At 37.1% G+C, this 19,005-nt stretch overlaps 1 protein-coding gene across 1 annotated transcript; it reads right to left on the bottom strand.

Annotated features, from left to right (window-relative positions):
* Positions 1-10,898: 10,898 nt before the first annotated feature.
* LOC124154135 lies at positions 10,899-17,027 on the bottom strand. The gene is made up of 3 exons (XM_046527668.1): positions 16,882-17,027; positions 14,905-15,143; positions 10,899-11,229 (listed from the first exon to the last, which is right to left on the bottom strand). Exons 2-3 carry the CDS (start codon positions 15,130-15,132, stop codon positions 11,077-11,079), a joined length of 381 nt encoding a protein of 126 aa, XP_046383624.1. The 5' UTR covers positions 15,133-15,143; positions 16,882-17,027; the 3' UTR covers positions 10,899-11,076.
* Positions 17,028-19,005: the final 1,978 nt, after the last annotated feature.

Here is a 19,005-nt window from a genome sequence, read left to right as displayed (position 1 = left end):
TACAACCCTCCCTTTGAGCCTTTCCTTCCCCGGACCCCCCCCCCCTTACCTTGGGGTGTTATTCATACACCCTGGAAGGTCCTCGAAATCTCCGGTCAACCCCCCCCCCATTTTTAAATCCTGGCTACCCCACTGGCTCGAGCTTATGCATTGAAATCGTTTCTTTCCTCGTGATACACCAGTTCTTTGCATGGAGCAGTATTATTCCTTGGGTAATTTATAAGGAGACTGAAGGGAAAAAAAAGGTAAAACACTCAGATCGCATATTGAAGGGGATATTTTTTCCATAGCCGTCTCTCACTTCGAAGATTTCATCTGTGATATGAACCTGGAATCTTTCGATCAGCAGTCATGTGCTACTGAACGGGCCATTACACTACATGGATGAATAAATACAGCCATTTAAGTAAACATTTTTGGAGATGTGAGTTACCGCCAAGCTAACATCGTTCCATGCAACCCAAAAATATAACACAGATACAGTTACAACGGAAGTGAGCACTTGAGAGCGATAACTAATTTAAATAAATCCATCCATCTAAGGTCAGCAAGAAAAGACGCAGAGCTAAAGACAAATTACCAAAAAAATAAATAAAAATGGGAAAGGAAAAAATGCAATGAGTCGTCATAGCATCCGCAGCGATTTATTTCTTGAATTGAAAACTACTGTTATCTCTTATAGTACGAGGAAAGAATAATCTTGAATATAGTGCATAAGTCTTTTATCTTCCTCTCACGATGCCTTCTACCGTGACATGGCAGACACCCTAGATTATTATCACATAATCTGTGAAAATTCCGCTCCGAATTTCCTAACATAGTTCATCATGTATTTGGCACTATGCTAAATACAACGTTGAAGAAAAATTAAAAAGAAAAAAGATATGAGGAATGCGTGTTGCCGGATTCGTGACCGGAAGAAGTTCATGCATCGGAAATCAACATCACATCGATAGAGAGAGAGAGAAGAAAGATAGACTGGCACGACTGCGATGGCATGATGGGAAGGAATATCTGTGCGTCTTTTTCATGTTTCCCACAGTCTTTCTCCTGTGAAGTCAAAGTTGGGCGGAGGCTGGTGTCTTTTCTCCATCTTTTTCCCTCAAAAATCCACCGCCATACTCTTTTCGAAACTTCCGTCAGAGGTGATCCACGTCGCGCCTTCTGTTTCAGAGTTTCTCCTCCCACTGAATTCTTTCCCCACCCCTCCTCGGATGTGAACACCATAATGCCCCCCCCCCCCCAACTCACCCTCTTCTTCCACTCTTCTCCATTCCAAACTCTCGGCTGAGCTGAGGAAAAATATCCCCTTCAATTTGCGATCAGAGTGTCTTACCTTTTTCCGCTTCAGTCTCTTCATAAATTACCTACCTATGGAATAATACCGCTCCAAGCAAAGAACTGGTGTACCACGAGGAAAGGAACAATTTCAATGCACAAGCTCAGAATACTCATTGGTGTTTTGTGTGCGTATTTTATTCGAGATGTACATGATAAAAACGTTTTCCTCACCTATCCAAATCAATCGTCGGGTTGAATAAATAAGTTAAGAGGCGAGAATGTAGCACGCATGTGGCATACGTATTAATGCTCATGATTCATCACCTCATCCATATCAAAACCCTTTAAGGAATCTTGTAAAATTTAGCTCGTTTATTTTAGCTTTAGCGGCAATTATCAGTAGCTGTAAAAATGAATCGCTTCTGTTCATTTATCTTAAAATGGCAAAAGCAACTTTTGTAAATTGTGACCTAACATAATATGTTCACGGGTATCATATTAATGTGTAGTAAATGCTATTTACTAAACTAGTGAAATAGAGAGAGATTTTCAATGATGTATGAACATTGCCATGATTTAGGATACATCACGGGTGTTTAGGTTTAAACTTTGATAAGAATCTTGTTTGTATTTCTTATTTTGGATTAGATTCAAGGTTTCCATCTCCGTCCACCCTGATCTCTCGGCTGAGGAAATATATCCCCTTCAATGTGCGATCGGAGTGTTTTGCCTTTTTCCGCTTCAGTCTCTTCATAAATTGCCCAAGGAATATTACCGCTCCCAACAAAGAACTGGTACTGCACGAGAAAAGGAACGATTATAATGCATAAGTTAAGGAGACATGCGGTGAGATCGTGCACTTTGTGCATTTTTTTCAGTGTTTGAAATGATCAAAAAACTCTCTTCTCACCTATCCAAATCAACCTTCGAGTAAAATCATACATATCACGGCCTTACGTCATACTCTTTAGAGTTAGCTTGTAAAATTTAACTTTAGCCTCAGTTATTAACAGCATTAAACATTACACTCAGTTGTTTTTTTATATTTAAGTTACAGAAAAATTGTTGGAAATGGTGGCTTTTCAAAATATTTTCACGGGTTTCATATTATTATGCAGCAAATGCTATTTACGTAAATAAAGAATGATACATTTTCAATTACGTATAAATATTGCGTGATTTTGGATACATCACGGGTATTTAGTTTTTAACTTTGATAATAATTTTGTTTGTATTTCGTATTATGGATTAGATTCTAGTTTCTACCTTTCTCAGGTCCGAAGTCTCAGCTGAGGCAAAACATCTCCTTCAATTTGCGATCAGTGTGTCTCCCTTTTTTCCACTTCAGTCTCTTAATAAATTACCCAAGGAATAATTCCGCTCCCAAAAAAGAACTGGAGAAGCATAAGAAAGGAGTGATTTCAAGAGACTCTTAGGGTAAGTTTGTGTATTGTATGGGTGGTTTTCAAAGCTTCGTGATCAAAAAAATCATCAGCCCTCGTCAACTTTCGGCAACATGGAAAATTCCAAAGGACATTTTTAATGCTTTCACGACTTGTATTCATTTTTCTTACGTCATATCTTCCTTCATACTGTATTTTTAACCTGTTAGTAAGCCCATTAAACTGCTTTAATAATTTTTGGACGAGACACGAAGAATACATAATTTTGTTCAAATTTTAAGAAAAATTCTAACAGTTGTCCTTGATGGAGAGGCGAAAACAAGATGGCTTAATCGGGCTACGTTTTACGGAAATCGCAATTGAGAAACCATATTTTTATGCAGGATCTTTCCATGAAAGTAGCCTATGCCTAGGAAATCCATTTATTCATCTTGCAATGTATAGGCTATAATGACGAGTAAAGCAAATGCTGTAATAGCTCTCTTATATATGAATCGTAACCGAGAAAAAGCATTACGTCCAAGTTGGACAATTTTTCTATACGTTGTTGCTAGGTGCAAGAGTCAATGTTTCCAACTAAAAGGAAGCATATCACCTCGGTTTTATTAGAATAACATTTTTCCCTTTAGCATGAAATGTTGCGTCTTGCAACTAGCAACAACTTAAAGAAAAAAAAGAAAAATCTTCCCACTTGGACGTGATGCCTTTGTGCATTTAGCGATTCATATATCAGGGAAGATTTTGTTACTACATGCTAATGCTAAAAACGGATAAAAATAAAAGAATTGGGATTGAGTTTGAGAAAATATTACAAAATAAACTTATGCCTACGATGAAATAACGGTAAATTAAGTACATATATGCATTTGCATATACATGCTTGTAACACGTTCTTTTAGCAAACACTCAATGTTCTTTGCAGCATAATAATCATGGTTAAAAAAAAACATTTTTCTCGTTTCCCTTTACGTAATATAATTTTGAGTAACTGGCAAATAAATGCTAATAATAAAGTCAAATTATGGTAGTTGCATGAAAATGGCACCACGGCCGGCTCAAAGAGCTGGATAATATTTACAATTAAAAAGATAAAACTAAATCATCTCCGTAATATTATTAAAGCAGGGATATATCGTTTATTAATGTAGACCTATTTTTAAACTTTAAACCTTTCGAATTTTTCCAACATACATCTAGGCTTAACGGAAAATTTTTCATTTCTCTGGAACAGCAGTGGACTCGATTCGCCTAAAATCGGGTTCACGCTGTCGGGGTGCTAAGGGAAAGAAATGGGAGAGATTCAGAAGTAATTAGGTAGGACCATTTCCTTAGGGAGACGGCAAGGAACTCACTTCTGAGGCGAAAAATAAAAAACCGGAAAATATAGCTTTAAGGGAAAACTTCGATCCCTCGCTGACGATAAGAGAGGGAACAGCCAATCAGTTCTTTAACGGTTAATTTACAGCACTAAATAATGAGACGCAGCGTCTAAGAATCCACCTTAAGAGTGAAGCTACTCTGGAAAATACAAAATATTCTGTTTATTTCCTTCTTATGCTATTTCCCCTGATATACATCGGGAAATCGATCGGTCAAAGATAATGCATATTTATTTATTTAAAATATTTATTTCTTTTTTATTGGTAGATGTAATTTTTAATGGCAGTTCAACATTTCCAATTTTACTTCCTTCACATGTTTGTTTCCCCAGTATATCTCAAGAATTTAATAGATGGACATCATTAATTTCGGGAATTTCATATTTTTAAATCATCATTTTTTATTTACAAGTATTGATTTTGCGAAATATTCCCTAGGAGAGAAACTTCTCTAGGATATTTCATGCATGTATATGGCATATTTATGATTTTCAGTGTAATAATAACATTTTATCTCTATTCATGTTCGAGGAATTGAGGAAGCGTTTAGTGTGTCCCACAGAGTATTCATCGATAATGCTATACCTCCATTGCTGAACAGTTGCGTTATAAAGGCATGAATCAGGGAGTAAAGATTTGTGGATAGTATAATGCAGAGGAAAAGAAAAAGAATCTATAATGATCTACCTACCATTCGTGATGATAGATAGTGAATTGAGGAGAAAATAAGGAGGATATACCACATAGTAGAATGTGGTCAATTTGTATGGAGGAGGAAAATACCATTCATGAAAGATTTAGCTCTAGAACTGTCCGTCTTTTTTTCCCCGTCACGAATTTTTATTACTCTTAATATTAAACTTACCTCTCACCTCCTAAAAATGCAGTTGCGCTAAATTATCTCTGACTGGAAGAATACGTTGGCTACGGTTTATTCAGTACCGCTCAATAACTACTCATCTCATATAAGAAATATATACTTAATCCATTTCTCTTATGATTTTATACTATACATTGATGGTTTTCTGCCATCTATAATTCGTTAAAAAGATGGCTCAATTCAAAATTGGATAAATCCACGAAAGAAATATTCGTTCGCCTTGATGGATGGTATAATATTGGAGAATTTTTAAAAGTATGTACTTATGCCTGCGATGCAATATCAATAAATGAATTTACGCTCAATTAATGCTCATGGCGTGAATTTCATGAGCAGCTTTTATGAATCGGAGTACCATTTACGGCATGGCGAGCATTTACGGTATGAGTGGTTATGACGAGCAGTTTCATGATAATATCACCTTAATCACTACATTTTTGTGACAAAAATATTATTTACTATCGCGATTAATAACGAAATAAAAATTGGTTCAAAGGTTTTGCTGATTCCAAAAATGACCAGAGATAATATAACCACTATAGATTAAGGTTAATGAAGTTGTATTTTATGAACAAAATATTTCTACAATTATCTATAATGCTGGAAAGTAGAAAATACTTTATGTATTTACATGGGTAAATCGATTGGTAAAAATGACCGATGGTGACGCGAAATGGAATTTCTAGGTTGGCAGCCAGACCCGATTGTTTTAGTTGTAAAATGTGGATAAAAGTAACGAGGAAACATAATCAAATATGCACTAGAGGTTTCTCAAATTTGAGAATGTCATAGTGTACAATGTCAAAACTTGGGTCATACTATAAAAAAATTATGGAACATTCAATATAAGTGTATCTGGGATTATGTTTCTTATCACACAGTTACCCCAAATATCGCCATCCACCCTCGAGTTGGTAACGATGAAATTAATTTAATCACATAAATCCTCCCTTGAAAGGGATTTATATTTTTAGTATATCTGTAGAATATTTCACAAGGAGAATTTTTGCCATCAATAAGAGCCCGTATTGGGTTTTTAGGGTTAGAGGAAAGGCTGGAAAGCGAGAGACAGTGTCTGTATTCGTTGACGGTAGAGTGGCATCCAAAGGATGATGGACGGAGCGGAGGCACGAGACGGAAAAAGGTCGCAGGTGGATAATGAAGGAGGCCGGCTGATTGTCCAAATTGACGCTAATCCGCCACGCCCCCTCCCCCGTCTCTTTCGGGCATTTACGCCCCCGCATTGACTAACTGAAAGGTGTCAGCGAGAATCATGGCGTCGGGGACGTAACCTTTCCCTCCCTCTGGGCTGTCTTGTGCAAAAATTCCATTAATCACACGGGTCTCTCTCTCTCTCTCTTCTCCCTTTCACGGGACTGCACTTGGAGGAGCTGCGTCTGGAGAACTAAGTATTTTTACTATAGTCGCTCGAAAAGGCTATCTTCTAGCCGGGGTTATCTCTCTCCAATGAACCGCAGTCCGGCTAGAAGCCCGATTAGTCAGTCTTATTTTTACTATAGTCGCTGGGAAAGCATTAGATCTTACTAACTGGCTTCTCCTTCCCGTGGCGGTTTAAGGTATTTGGGCCCTCATTAATTTCTCGTAACTTTTCAGGTGGCTTTCCAATGTATGGTTTTCTCCACCATCTGAACAAAAGTGGATGGAATGAAGGTTCACATATATATATTAATGAGAACGAGTCGATTGCCATAAGATAGTTACATCTTCAGGTCCATGAACTATGTTATGAAACCCGGGTTGTGCTTTTTTTATATACATTAGTAAACCTTACAAAGTTTATTAATTTATTTTCCATACTGGAAAATTTTCACACAATTAAGCCTAAAGTTATCAGTTATGCAAACAAAAAATATTTAACAATAATTTAAATAAACGCCACTTCTCGACGCATATTAGACCTCAAAAGCATTAACTTAGCGATATTGCATAAATATTAATATTACATACCCCGAAGAGATGCCAGGCCTGGTAAGTAATGAACCGTCCTCACCAAAACAATGGCCTTAATCCACCTCTGACTCCTTCTTGCCTTTAAACTTTCTTTTGAAAATTAATTTTTGCATAGAATATACTACTTAAACTCTTACATAGTCATAGCACGGAGTAGGTAGTAGTTCCACGCGAGGGCGCATATAATGGCTCTTTCCGGGAAGGAGATGCCCCTGATCGCCCTTCATGGGACTGTAATTAGCTACTCTAAACATTGATGTGTCCCCAATGTAGATCGTAGCCTGTGAGATGAAAGGCGATCGCGTATTTTGATATGAAAAAAGGAATTTTCTTGGAATTTCTCTGGGTAATTTCGATATTCAGGTCTTCCGCTATCTCTCACGTGTGCCCTGCTGAAGAGTAACTTAAGATGATGGACTGATAATAGCCGGAGGAAGGGGAAATATAAGAGCAGCTAAACTGAATGTATCTAAGGACCATAAAAAATAATCTTTATTAATATACATACCGTACGAATAATAATATGTAGCAAAAACGTAGCATCACTGGGTGCTAAGGCTATTCCCCCGTACATGATTAATTTATCTAATTTGGATTTCAATACTTCATTTTTTCTCCATTCTTTGGGTACGCTCATTGTTTCATGGATAACTTCAACCAAGCCTGGGTTTTTACTCTCTGAATGTATTATACCTGCTGGTGTTCTTGGACTGTAGCGATGCAACAGGATAAATCTTCTGTTTCACGTAGCTAATATTATCGGAAGCTCGAAGTGGACAGTATCAAATGGAATAATGTATCATTACTACCGAACAAAGAAACCATTTTCTAGTAATATTAAGAAATTTAACTATTTTGGAACATGATTAAGGCTGTGGAAACAGCAAAAATAAAATTCATCGTAAGTAAGATAATTGCTAAGCTTTTTTTCAATGGTAAGGATTCTGGCGAGATAAAATACCGAAAATATGTGTAAATTCAGTGTCTAGAATGACGATGCCTGAATATATCAGAAAGAATTAGCTGCATAAGGTACTTTGAACCTAATAATTGATGAAATATGTCGGCAAATGCTTTCTGCACAATGGAAATGTCGTAGTTCATGACAAATTTATTAATCCTATAACAACGTTTATACACTTTACCATTATTTTGCGTAATATCTCAGAAAAAATATTTGCAAATAATATTAATGGCTAATTTTACCACTTTTCTAGCACGATTGAAAATTTAGTGAGTAACTCTTCATTGATGGTTATTTGCTTTACACAGTATCTTCTCCAGTGCATTCCTTGCCAATAACTAAAAGCCAATTTCATGATAGAGCACAGTCGGGATTGGTGATTACTGATTGGCAAAGGAAACGCTTTTCCACCGTTTGACACCTTCAATCCCCCATGCTTCCGTTCCAGCATCTTTTATTTATTGCGTTCATCGTTAAGTGCCGTTGCGTTTTTGTGGGCGCGGACATCTCGCAGGGCAGAGCGAAGGATAATAAAGCGGACAATTTTTTTCCGCATAAGAGATCGGTGGAATTGTGTCGGTCTTTTTCTAACATTGTCAACCGGCGATTGGAAATTGTTCCCCGCGCCATTTGGGGAAATGTGTCGACGCATTTCATTTCCGGAGCCGCCGCCAGAGAGCACCCCCTGCGCGTCGCCTCGCCAATTCACTCCCTACCATTCCTCCTTCTGCCCCCCATACCATCGTTTCCCCTCCCTCCCAGAATCACCATTTACCCCTCACTATCCAAAGCGCTGTATACCTCCCACCCCTTCTGATCATCCCCATACCCCAAGTACTACCTAAACGCAACCCCCCATTCCCGCCTAAATATATATATTCGTCATTACCTCCCTCCTACCCAACCAATTCAGCTCACACCCCCTAGTTAAAAAAAAAACTTTCCCCCGCCACGAAAATAATCAACCACCCCTTCCACACACCTTTCTCTAATTTCCTCCAACTTTTCGTCCGCACTCAGCTTCAAAAAAAAAAATGCCTACCGTTTTACATTTTACCCAGTTTGTCGTTTTCTTTTTTTTCCTCAAATCCGCTTAATGTTCATTTCCGCCCGCCCAGCTCCCCTCATCAAACTCTTTTTTCCTTCCTTCCTCCCCCACCCACTCGCAGTTTCTTATTCCCAACCTCTTCTCCTCTCGCCCCCCGCCGATAGACGCCTTCAACCTCTCCTTCTCATGCCCCTCCACCACCCACCCACTGCTTAGATTTTTTCGGAATTTTTTCTATGCTTGTCTTTGAAGAAGGTTAGAAATGAAGTCGCTATGACCATTAAGATAGCTCCTCAGGGTGCGAATATATTGCATGTAACGTGGAAAATCGTCTTGGGCGTTACTGTCATATATTAAAAGGTCTGTTAAGGACGTATTGTTAAAAATAGTAAGGAAAAACTTGATTATGATCATTATAACTACCTAATGTTTAGTAGGTAATTAGACATTGCGCATAATAGCCATGTGGACAGGCCTCTAGTATTTCTGGGGTATATGAGGGGTAAGAGTGATACGCAGAAAGCGATTAACAAAATTTGAAGTTGTCAAAATGGTGAGGAAAGATTTTAAGGTTTTGGCGAAGAAATGATGGTGAAAAAATCTGAAGGAAATATACTAAGGAGAAAAAGGGACGCCAAAATAAGTAAGAGAAGTGAATTTGTCCCTTAAAATATGTTATGCCTTGCCTAAGCTGAGTCAAAGTTTTAGTGTCTGCCAATTGAGCCAAAGGTTCGCTTTCCCATCGTACGTAGGAACGCTTCGGTGGCGGCGGGGTTAGTCCCTGCCTGCCAAATCAAAGGTTGCGGGTCGGAATCCCGGCAGGGTAATTTACCCCTATACAGAGCATGGATGTCTGTGCACGTTTGATTTTCAAATGCTATAAAAGAAGCCGATGTAAAGGTTTAATAGTCCAGTTTTCGGAGGATCGGAAGTAAATATATTTAAAAAAAAGTACATAACATTCAACGAACGGAGATGCGTTAATTTTTCCTCCGTACTAAAACGAAGATAAAACCAGCATCCCAAGAGTTTGCAGTTGTCGATAATGGAACTTGGGCTTATTGTTAAGTTTGGCAGTTTTCAAACCAATTGGATCACTCAACTGATTGATATGTGATACCCATTTATAGTGTTGCCCATATTTTGGAATCAACTCAAGTAATCAGGGTTGTGCTTGGCATAGTATTTCTTTTGCGAAAATCAATAAAAATGTTATCTGCAAATTGAACAATGTATTATATATTTAAATGAATGGCCCGAACATTTATTTACAGCAGTGTACGATATGAAGTCACTATATTCGGAATCAGCTATAATGAGTGGTTTATAAAACTGTTTATGTTAGTACAATTAAAAGAAAATCCGGAAATTTCGCCAGTAATGTGAAGGTTACAGTACAGAGTACGAATATCTTACCGCAAGAAAATTAATGAAAGCATGTGAGCCATATTATTTTGGTTACTTTCACTTTTAGTCATTATATTTATCCACAGATGGCGTTCGTCTCTTATTCTCTAGCAGATTTTATTTCTTGAATTATGGCAGAACGATTTTCGACAGACACTAATTACTGGATTCTTATGTATCTATATTTCAATGCAGGTATCATCGACGGTCAAAAATGCTTGAACGGAAGTAAAAATATCTCATTACAATACGTTTTAGTGAAAATTAAAAAAAAAATCGTATTTTGATTTATTGTTCTTATTGTGCATATGATGTATAACATACATTCCTAGCAGCAGAATTCAAGGTACAACTTCCAAGTGATAGGAACTGATGAGCTGAGTTATCAGTAAGAATATGGGTAGCTAACTAATACTGCTGAAACGAGTTTTTACTTCGGAGTTTTTTTTAAGTGATATAAATCCGCCAGTTTTGTGTACCCAAGTTTTTAGCGTTTTCTTTTGCGGCGGTCAGCTAGATGTAAAAAATTTACCTACCTCTCGGTAACATTTATAGAAAGCATTGGTTTCAATTTATAACTTCTTTATTACCATTATATTTACAATAAATGAGTTATAAAAATTCATTGTGCGCTGTCAAGCTCCCAGTTTTACATCCGAGGTTATACTATCCTCTGGCTGGAGCAGTGAAAAGGGGTTGTGGTTAGTTAAGAGTCGCACTTTTGGTTGCATATTGAATCATCTTTAGTTCAAGAACCAGCCGAACTTGCGCTTCATTCTCATCTGTCGGAAGTAGTCGCCGATGCGTCTTCCACGCTCGGCCCAGTCCATGGGTGATGCGGGGTACGAGGGTAGTTCCCAGGGGGGTCGTGCCATCACCTGCCGACGGGGTCTCACCTGTGAGGGGGTGAACGGATGACTGTATGAATAACAAGGAGGGTGGAATTTCCAGAGTAAATAGTAACGGAGCTAACAAGGTGGCTTCGCATTTACCGAACATATTTGAGAGATATCAAATAAGTTTCTTTACCCTACAGCCGCATTGTTATGAGACATAATTGAAATCTCTATTGAGACATAATCTGGTGGTATTTACTGTGTCAATTATTAAATTTCGAGCCAAAATTATAAGGAATTAATTAAGAAATAAATAAATTCCTAGAAACTATAGAAGTATAATTAATGGTGCATTAACGTTACAAATCAGGTTTATGAAACGGTATGAATACCTTTATTCTTCGATTACTATCATACATTTCTGTTGGAGCTCTTCCATCCTTGAATGACTTACTAATTTTACTAATGACCGTAGCATATTATACTCTCAACATTATATACTTCATTTAATCCACTATTATGATGGCTAAACATATCTTAGCATATTCCAGTCATAATTTGAGATTTACGATAGGCTTCCTAACCATATCTATCTAACTTACTGTATGTATTGATGAATGCAAATAATTTTTTATTGTATAAAAGAACGTGAATGCTTTGTTGTTGGCCATTATGCAGAACTTTTAGAGGCAGAATAGGTAGGTAGAATTTGGATTGGTTAGAAATATGGCTGTATCTGACTTATCATCTACTATTACATTTTACGCAGTCGCAAGGAATGCCACGAAAGGTCTGAATTGATATCTCCAAGAGGATCTGTTATGTCATCGCATAACCACCCGAACTACTCGCTGGTGCCGAGTTATCTTAAGGCCGTGCTTACATTTAATTGTGTATCTAAGCGCGTAACACTTTATTCATGCCATTCGCGCTATCAACTTCGAGGATATGTTACTGCAATGGATGCTTGGATGAACGTTGCATCGCTATTACTTTCCACGGTATCATATTCCATTCTCTCTGATTTAGAATTCAAATTCAAAATTAGATAGAATTAAAGCATGAAGGACAGACTACTTTATCTGCAGGCAGTGTATAATTTTTAAGTAATTGTGAATGAAAATAAAATTGTGGACAAATATTATTTCACACCTTAGTTTCAGAAAAGGATTTCTTGTTATAGCATTATTGTGTTCTACCTATAGGTATCCTTCATTATTTGCCTTCTTCTCTTTTATCCGTGCAACTAAATTCGCTTTTGAGATAGTCGATGGCGTATCGTGGTGTTTTCAAAGGCGCTTAACCCTCATCTTAGAAATTGCGCGTAATAAAAATGTTATTTTAAATCTACTTAACATAAGTTTCGTCTGATATTTATAATTAATAAAGAAATGAATTGAAAAGTAAAACTTGGACAATTATTCTCCTAATTACCCTGAAAAATTATCTCGAACAGTTTGTAAATACTGCTATGGGGCACAAAGTTTTGTATCTTACTGCCTTGCTTTATCTAATTTGACGAATGACCGCATAGCAATGCAGGACTTGGATTGGAATAAAGCTGCGTGTTACCGCAGGTAATGTGCATTATTATGTTAAGTAACTATAATAGGATATCATTTTGGTTTACCGTCCGTCGCCATAGCTGCTACGCGCCACTTATCCTCTGTCGTGCTTGAATGTGATATTTCAAAGATGCTATCTGACAAAGCCAGCGAGCAAACTTCTCTCGTGATAACCCGAGAAAAGTCGCAATCTGCTCCTCTGTACGAGATGATGGATGACGGGGAATGTGAGGTGAGCGCGGGTTTGTGATACGCACAGACTCCGAGTAGTGTTCATTCGCGGAAACAAAGTCCCCTACGAACGAAAGATACTCGAGACTCGTCTCATTTCACACTTGTCTTGACAAATTCATCAGGAGAGTTCTCGGCTCCAGTTTTACCGGCAAAAACCCAGCCATCTTGATCTCCCACCTCGAGCATAGGAATGCATTTAAAAACTTGATATATTTCTGTAAAAGAAAACGTGGAAACTTCTTCACTTTTCCGTCAAATTATGCAAAAATTAAAAACTATATTTTTTATTCCCGGTATCTCAAGTTGAAGTCGATTGCAGTAAAAAAAGTCTACTGCCATTTTAATCTCTTTCTGAGTTGGGCTTGGGTGTCGTATTTGTCAAAGATATGAGCGTTCTTTAATGTGATACATTTTATTAACGTATTATAAGTGAGATCCGCAGACCATCATGTGCATTATTCTTAATTTTAAGACGAAGACGAAGAAGATTTTTCTTAATCAATAAAAAAATTCTACTGCCATTTTAATCTCTTCCTCATTTGGGCTTGGGTGTCGTATTTGTCAAAGATATGAGACTTTTTTAATGTGATACATTTTATTAACGTATTATAAATGAGATCCGCAGACCATCATGTGCATTATTCTTAATTTTAAGACTGAAGTGAATAAATAGTTGGGTTAATGTTTTCATAAAATACGACTTATCTAGAGATATCGAAATCGTAAATAATGTTGATCATCTATTTTCCCATCCAACTATGATTTTTATAAATTTATTCGTTTCTTAACGCCTTGGTCAGCGGTGTCATTCACATTAGACAGATATAAACAGCCAGGCGTCACCTTTCACTCAGATCCATGATAAAATGGTTCCCTCAGTGTTAGCAGCTTAAGATTTTTCCAAACGATAAAAGTCGACTTTAGGAGACAATTCTGCGGCGTTGTAAGATTTTTAAGAGAACGCTATACTCACTTTCCATCGGATTTCATTAGCCTATTATCTAGAAGTAAAAAAACTTCTGAAATATTAATGCCTCAACCTCGAATTTTTCAGTGTACGTATATTTATTGCCGGAGTTGACCACGTCAACATTTGCCTGCATCATAATTACAAAAAGTTAGCATCATTCGCATAAGTTTTCAAAAGCGCGAAGAACCATTTCGTGTATATTTTATCTTTTATTGTAGCTTGGTCATGCTCATGACTCATGCCCATGGTATTCATGGTCATTCCAATTTTAACAATGTGTACTCAACGTATTCTGAAATTTCCCATGAGTCCGTGATTGAATTTCCGATCGAAAGGAATTTTTCCTCATTGCAATTCTTGCGAATTTCACAGCTGTTCACGCGGCATGATTGAAATATTACACATAATATTATCATATTGAAATATTTAGGGCAAATATTTTAGACCGTTGTCAGCATTTGCGTGTATCTTCATACTGAAAAATTTTCCCCGTTTTTTTTGCCAGTTATAATTTTTTATATTAGAGATACAGGAAAATTTTGAAAAATCCTCCTCTATATGCATTGAAAAGTTCAAGTTTATAGTATAAATAAAATGCAATGAGCAACTCGTCACCAAAAAAAGGCAAAACTCAACTACCTGCCTTAGGAGTTACCTTCTGGTAATGATAAACTTTCTTGGAATAATCAAGACTAAGAGGCCTCCACAAAAAATTTTTGCGAGTTGAAATATTTTTTTGGAAACTACTCATTTTTGATTAATCCGTCATTGAGACAAAATGTGAGTCAATTTTACTGGGTCCTCCAGAGCGTTTTGCATAAAGCAGATATGTCCTTATATATCAAATTTTGTAGAGTTCGCGGTCTCTGGGAATAACATTTAGGGGTTCAAATACAACCCTCCTTAGGGAACAGCTTCTCTCTCTTGTGGTTTGTTCCATTAGCAGTCTCCTCATTCGGTTCTTACCTCAGCCTGTCCATGCCTACGTCCCTCGTCTCCAGAGGACGATGAAGACCCAGCAAGAGGTCCCAAGGGGCGCGGCCGATGGCGCCCGACCCCCCAGAGACCTTCGCCCTCGGAGGGCACGAGCGGGGCACGGTCGGAGGGCTCCTCCGGGATGCGCGCCGTGATCGAGGTGACGGTCAGCGCTAGGAGCAACGCTGGAGCGAGGCACAGGATAAGCCGGAGTCCCATGTCAGAAGTCTCTAGGGGTGAAAAGGAGAAAGGGGTTATACCATGGGGAATTCGTAAATTCAAACAGGGGTTGGCGAAGTACAGACTTTCGTGACATGAGCGTTGTTATCACGAATACCAACTACAGTAGAGGAATTCAAAAAAATAAACACATCTTTGTGGTATTTATTTGTTTTAAAGGTCCTTAGGGTATTTTATATTAGAGGTGGTGAATATAACTTACCAAGAATACAAAATCTCCGTCATTGTAACACTGTTCACATACTCAGGCCAAGAACAGAATTACTTGAACGAAGTTTCCTATCATTGGAACCGAAACTTTACTGTGAGTAACCAAAATACATAACTGACGAAAAGAATGAATACAGATATTGGAAAAGGGTAAAGATGCGCTTGTTGGCACACAATGATGTTTCAAATTTGCATGGATGAATGAGACATGGTGATGAATGGAATGAGATACAATGATTTTATTAATTAGTGATTTTATATGTACTTCCAGCATGGTAACATTTCTTTTGAAATATGCACCAAAGCACAATAATTGAAGAACGAGTCGGTAACCCCAAAACGGAGTATTAACTCCAAAGGGGTACCTATGCTCCTGCAACCATGCATTACTTAAAATTTATATTTATGTAGAAAAATAAACATTATTATTATTAATTTCCCTACAGCCGCTTTTGCTCTCACCAACAGTGTATAGTGAATGAGTTTACAATAGTCGCTGTTAGTAGAGTGATTCGAATTTCACAACGTGGTAAGGGATAACTAAGGCTAAAAGACCGGAGGCTTTCCTAGTGAATACAGTTGATAAATCTTCTCGGGCTAAGAACCGAGTAAGGCTAATGAAGGTCAATGCCTCTCATCAAAACTGTGACCTTAAACAGCCTTTCTCGGTGCCAATCTAGAGAAGATTTTGTTGATAATTAAGGCTGTTAACTGAAAATTTTATGCGTGAAATTATGATCTATCAAATACATGTATGTTATATTTCATAGTCTTTCAGCGCATTTTCTTACGATATCAATTATCATTGTGCCAAAATTGAGAATTTATGGATCTTATGGAAATCATATGGATCACTCTGAAAACCTATAAAACATTGCACATATTGGCATCCTAAATCAAACTTGTACGGGCAATATAGTCCTCTTGGTTTACATTCAGCAGCCTTACATTTATTGAACCTTATGGCTAGATCTACACGAAAGAAAAAGAACAAAAGTTAAGTCAGCTTTGACTTTCATGTGAGTGTTCTCAGCCGTCCCAAGCACTTGTCTGGTAGTCTTTCAAAATCGGAAAAATTTTCCTATCATTCTTCGTGTTTTACAAAGTTTGAAACACTCATCCATTATTAATAATGACTAATTTGATTTGAAGGTGATTCTAAGATAATCTGCGAAAAACATAAAATTTTGAGTTCAACTAATAAGTAACTTCAACTAACTGGTAAATACTCCCAATATTATAAACTTCTGTTCATTTTATTTTTAGCATGAATTGGCACTATATAGTGAATACATGGTATGCTATCATGATATTTTCATTATTAGCGAAAATAATCTGGTGAATATTATTCATAATTAGCCCCTCTTCTTTATAAAAAAATTGATCTAGGTAAATTACATCCTCATCTTACTCGAAACGAAATTTTTAGCTGGTTGTATAAGGTAAATGGAGATTTGTTATTCCATATGTAGAATTTTTATTTTCGTAAAAGTATGTTAGCCTCAACAAAATACTAACCTTACCAGTCGCGGGAGATGATGAGCTTCTGATTGTGGAGCAGGTTAACTCGTCTCCTCTAAACCTCGGCGTGTGCCCCCAATGCACCAAAGTCTTCGTTTTATATCGCCTCCTCGCGTGCGTATTCTGGGTCAATGGTCGTATTTTTGGTGCGTCATCCGTCCCCGGCAGCGCTCTCGTTACTGATTGCACCCGACGAAATAGGGCTCTTCCAAGTTAAAGGTCTTTGAGGAGCGGATGGCGTCGAGGTTGCTTCCGTCATTACAAAGGTTATTATCAGGATGAGTTCACCTCGGCATATATCTGGCGCTCGCGCCACTGATAGGAAGGCAAAATTTAGGAGTGGCAATTACCTATCTCACGGTGTAAGCAGTTGGTATTCAATCTAGTTTTACGATAGGATCTAACTTAATTAGCCAGCATTGCTTCGGAGAAACTTATCCAAAAATAGATTCCCCTCCATCACGCGTGAAGCTCTAAAACACGCGTTTAATTCTTGAATCCTAATGAATAAATACGTTTCCTTTTCATGAAAGAAAGGAAAGTACAATGAATCAGCTGTTAGGAATAATAATTCACCACATATCGTAAATACTAACTCGGTTACTGTATGCGAGGCCGATGTTATTAAAACTAACGGATCGTTTCACAAACCAAATCAGGCCTTTCTCACGTGAATGATTATTTAGGTTTGCCTTTTATGCTGTACTCGTTAGATTAATTACGATAGAACACCAGGAGTGTTTTCCACACAGTGATCAAGATATGCTTCCATATATTCACATTAAAGTTAAGTTATCACATTGATAAGGGTTTGCTACTCTATTTGCTTCAGAAAAAATAATTTACGGCATTTAATTACCTAATCGGAATTTAAATCACTACCGACATTGAAGTGACTAAATGCTCGATGCCGTTAAATGGAATAGAGGTGTGGGGTGAAGAGGGGTTTTATTTTTTGCCATTATAAGGCATCTGACTAAATTTTTCGGTTTTCCACAGGATAAGACTCTCAGTGCTCTCCTGAGCTCAAAATAATAGCTGTCGTTCATTTGTAGTGAATTCATCTGCATGACTTCATCACATTATTCATTACTTTCTTGGATGCTACAATGCCTGAAAACATTAGATTTACATTAGAGAGAAGTAAAATATGAATAAAAGTTAGAAGCTCCTTTGAAAATTTATGAAAATAATGAGTCATAAAATGATAGAGTGAGTATATCTCAACGCTTAAAAGAAAAATTTAACTACCAATGATACGTTATCCTACGTTAATTACTCTTAACAAAATGATGGATACCATTCGATACTGTTATAAAATGTATATTTTATTTGCTTTCATCATCATTCAAGGAGTAATTAATGTTTGAGTTTTATGGTACAGAAAGCTTAAAAAATTTAACTGTATCGACTGCTGTAATTTATGTTATTATTGGAAATATTTTCCATAGTTTTCCTCTCAGTGTAAGACAAATAAAAATGTGAGATGATAGAGTGATACCAATTTATATTTTGCATCTATATACTAAAATAGGCAATCTGAGCTTTCCTTGTAATTTTAGGACTGAACCAAACTCTTTTCTCAGTTATGCCCAAACTATTGCACGGTTACTTTTTCCCATTCTGACGCATTTCTGTCTATTTTACATATTTGATTCAATGCGCTATCTCAACTCACAAATATCCTGCAAATTACTTCAATAAAATTTGGTTTCTTGGCACCCCTTGAACATAATTTTAAATTTCTTTAATTTTTTAATATTTCTACCTTTGCCTGCTTTTGAGCCTTTCCCTTGGCGTTTAGTACTGCTTCTTGGGCAATTCATTTATTTATTTAGAGGGCCATTTGACGATCTTAAGGCAACTTGGCTAGTAATGCATTCATGTATGAATTGCTAATGATTATTCTTATTAATATATTTTATGTACCATGCAGAGTTCGTTTAAAATTGTATTTTCCCCTAAATTTGTCAGATTTTAAGTCATTTTGTTTCTTACCTTTTATAATGATTATGATTATGCTTAGCTTCTTGCCGTTTAATCTGGTTTCTATCAATGAAATGCCTACTTACATGGTTGTATTTTCTCTGATAGTTACTGTCTTTTCACATAAGGTAGTAC

This window comes from Ischnura elegans, chromosome 2, assembly GCF_921293095.1.
Source record: "Ischnura elegans chromosome 2, ioIscEleg1.1, whole genome shotgun sequence".
NCBI classification, from domain to species: Eukaryota; Metazoa; Arthropoda; class Insecta; order Odonata; family Coenagrionidae; genus Ischnura; species Ischnura elegans.
The sequence above is the reverse complement of the archived record's forward strand: the minus strand, read 5'-3'. Positions and strand labels throughout refer to the sequence as shown.

Bases quoted from the DNA above. Each gene is read 5' to 3' on its own strand.
- LOC124154135 (XM_046527668.1), bottom strand. From the start codon at position 15,132: ATGGGACTCCGGCTTATCCTGTGCCTCGCTCCAGCGTTGCTCCTAGCG. The intron at 11,230-14,904 runs GTAAGAACCGAA...ACCCCCTCACAG, and splicing joins GTAGGCATGGACAGGCTGAG to GTGAGACCCCGTCGGCAGGT.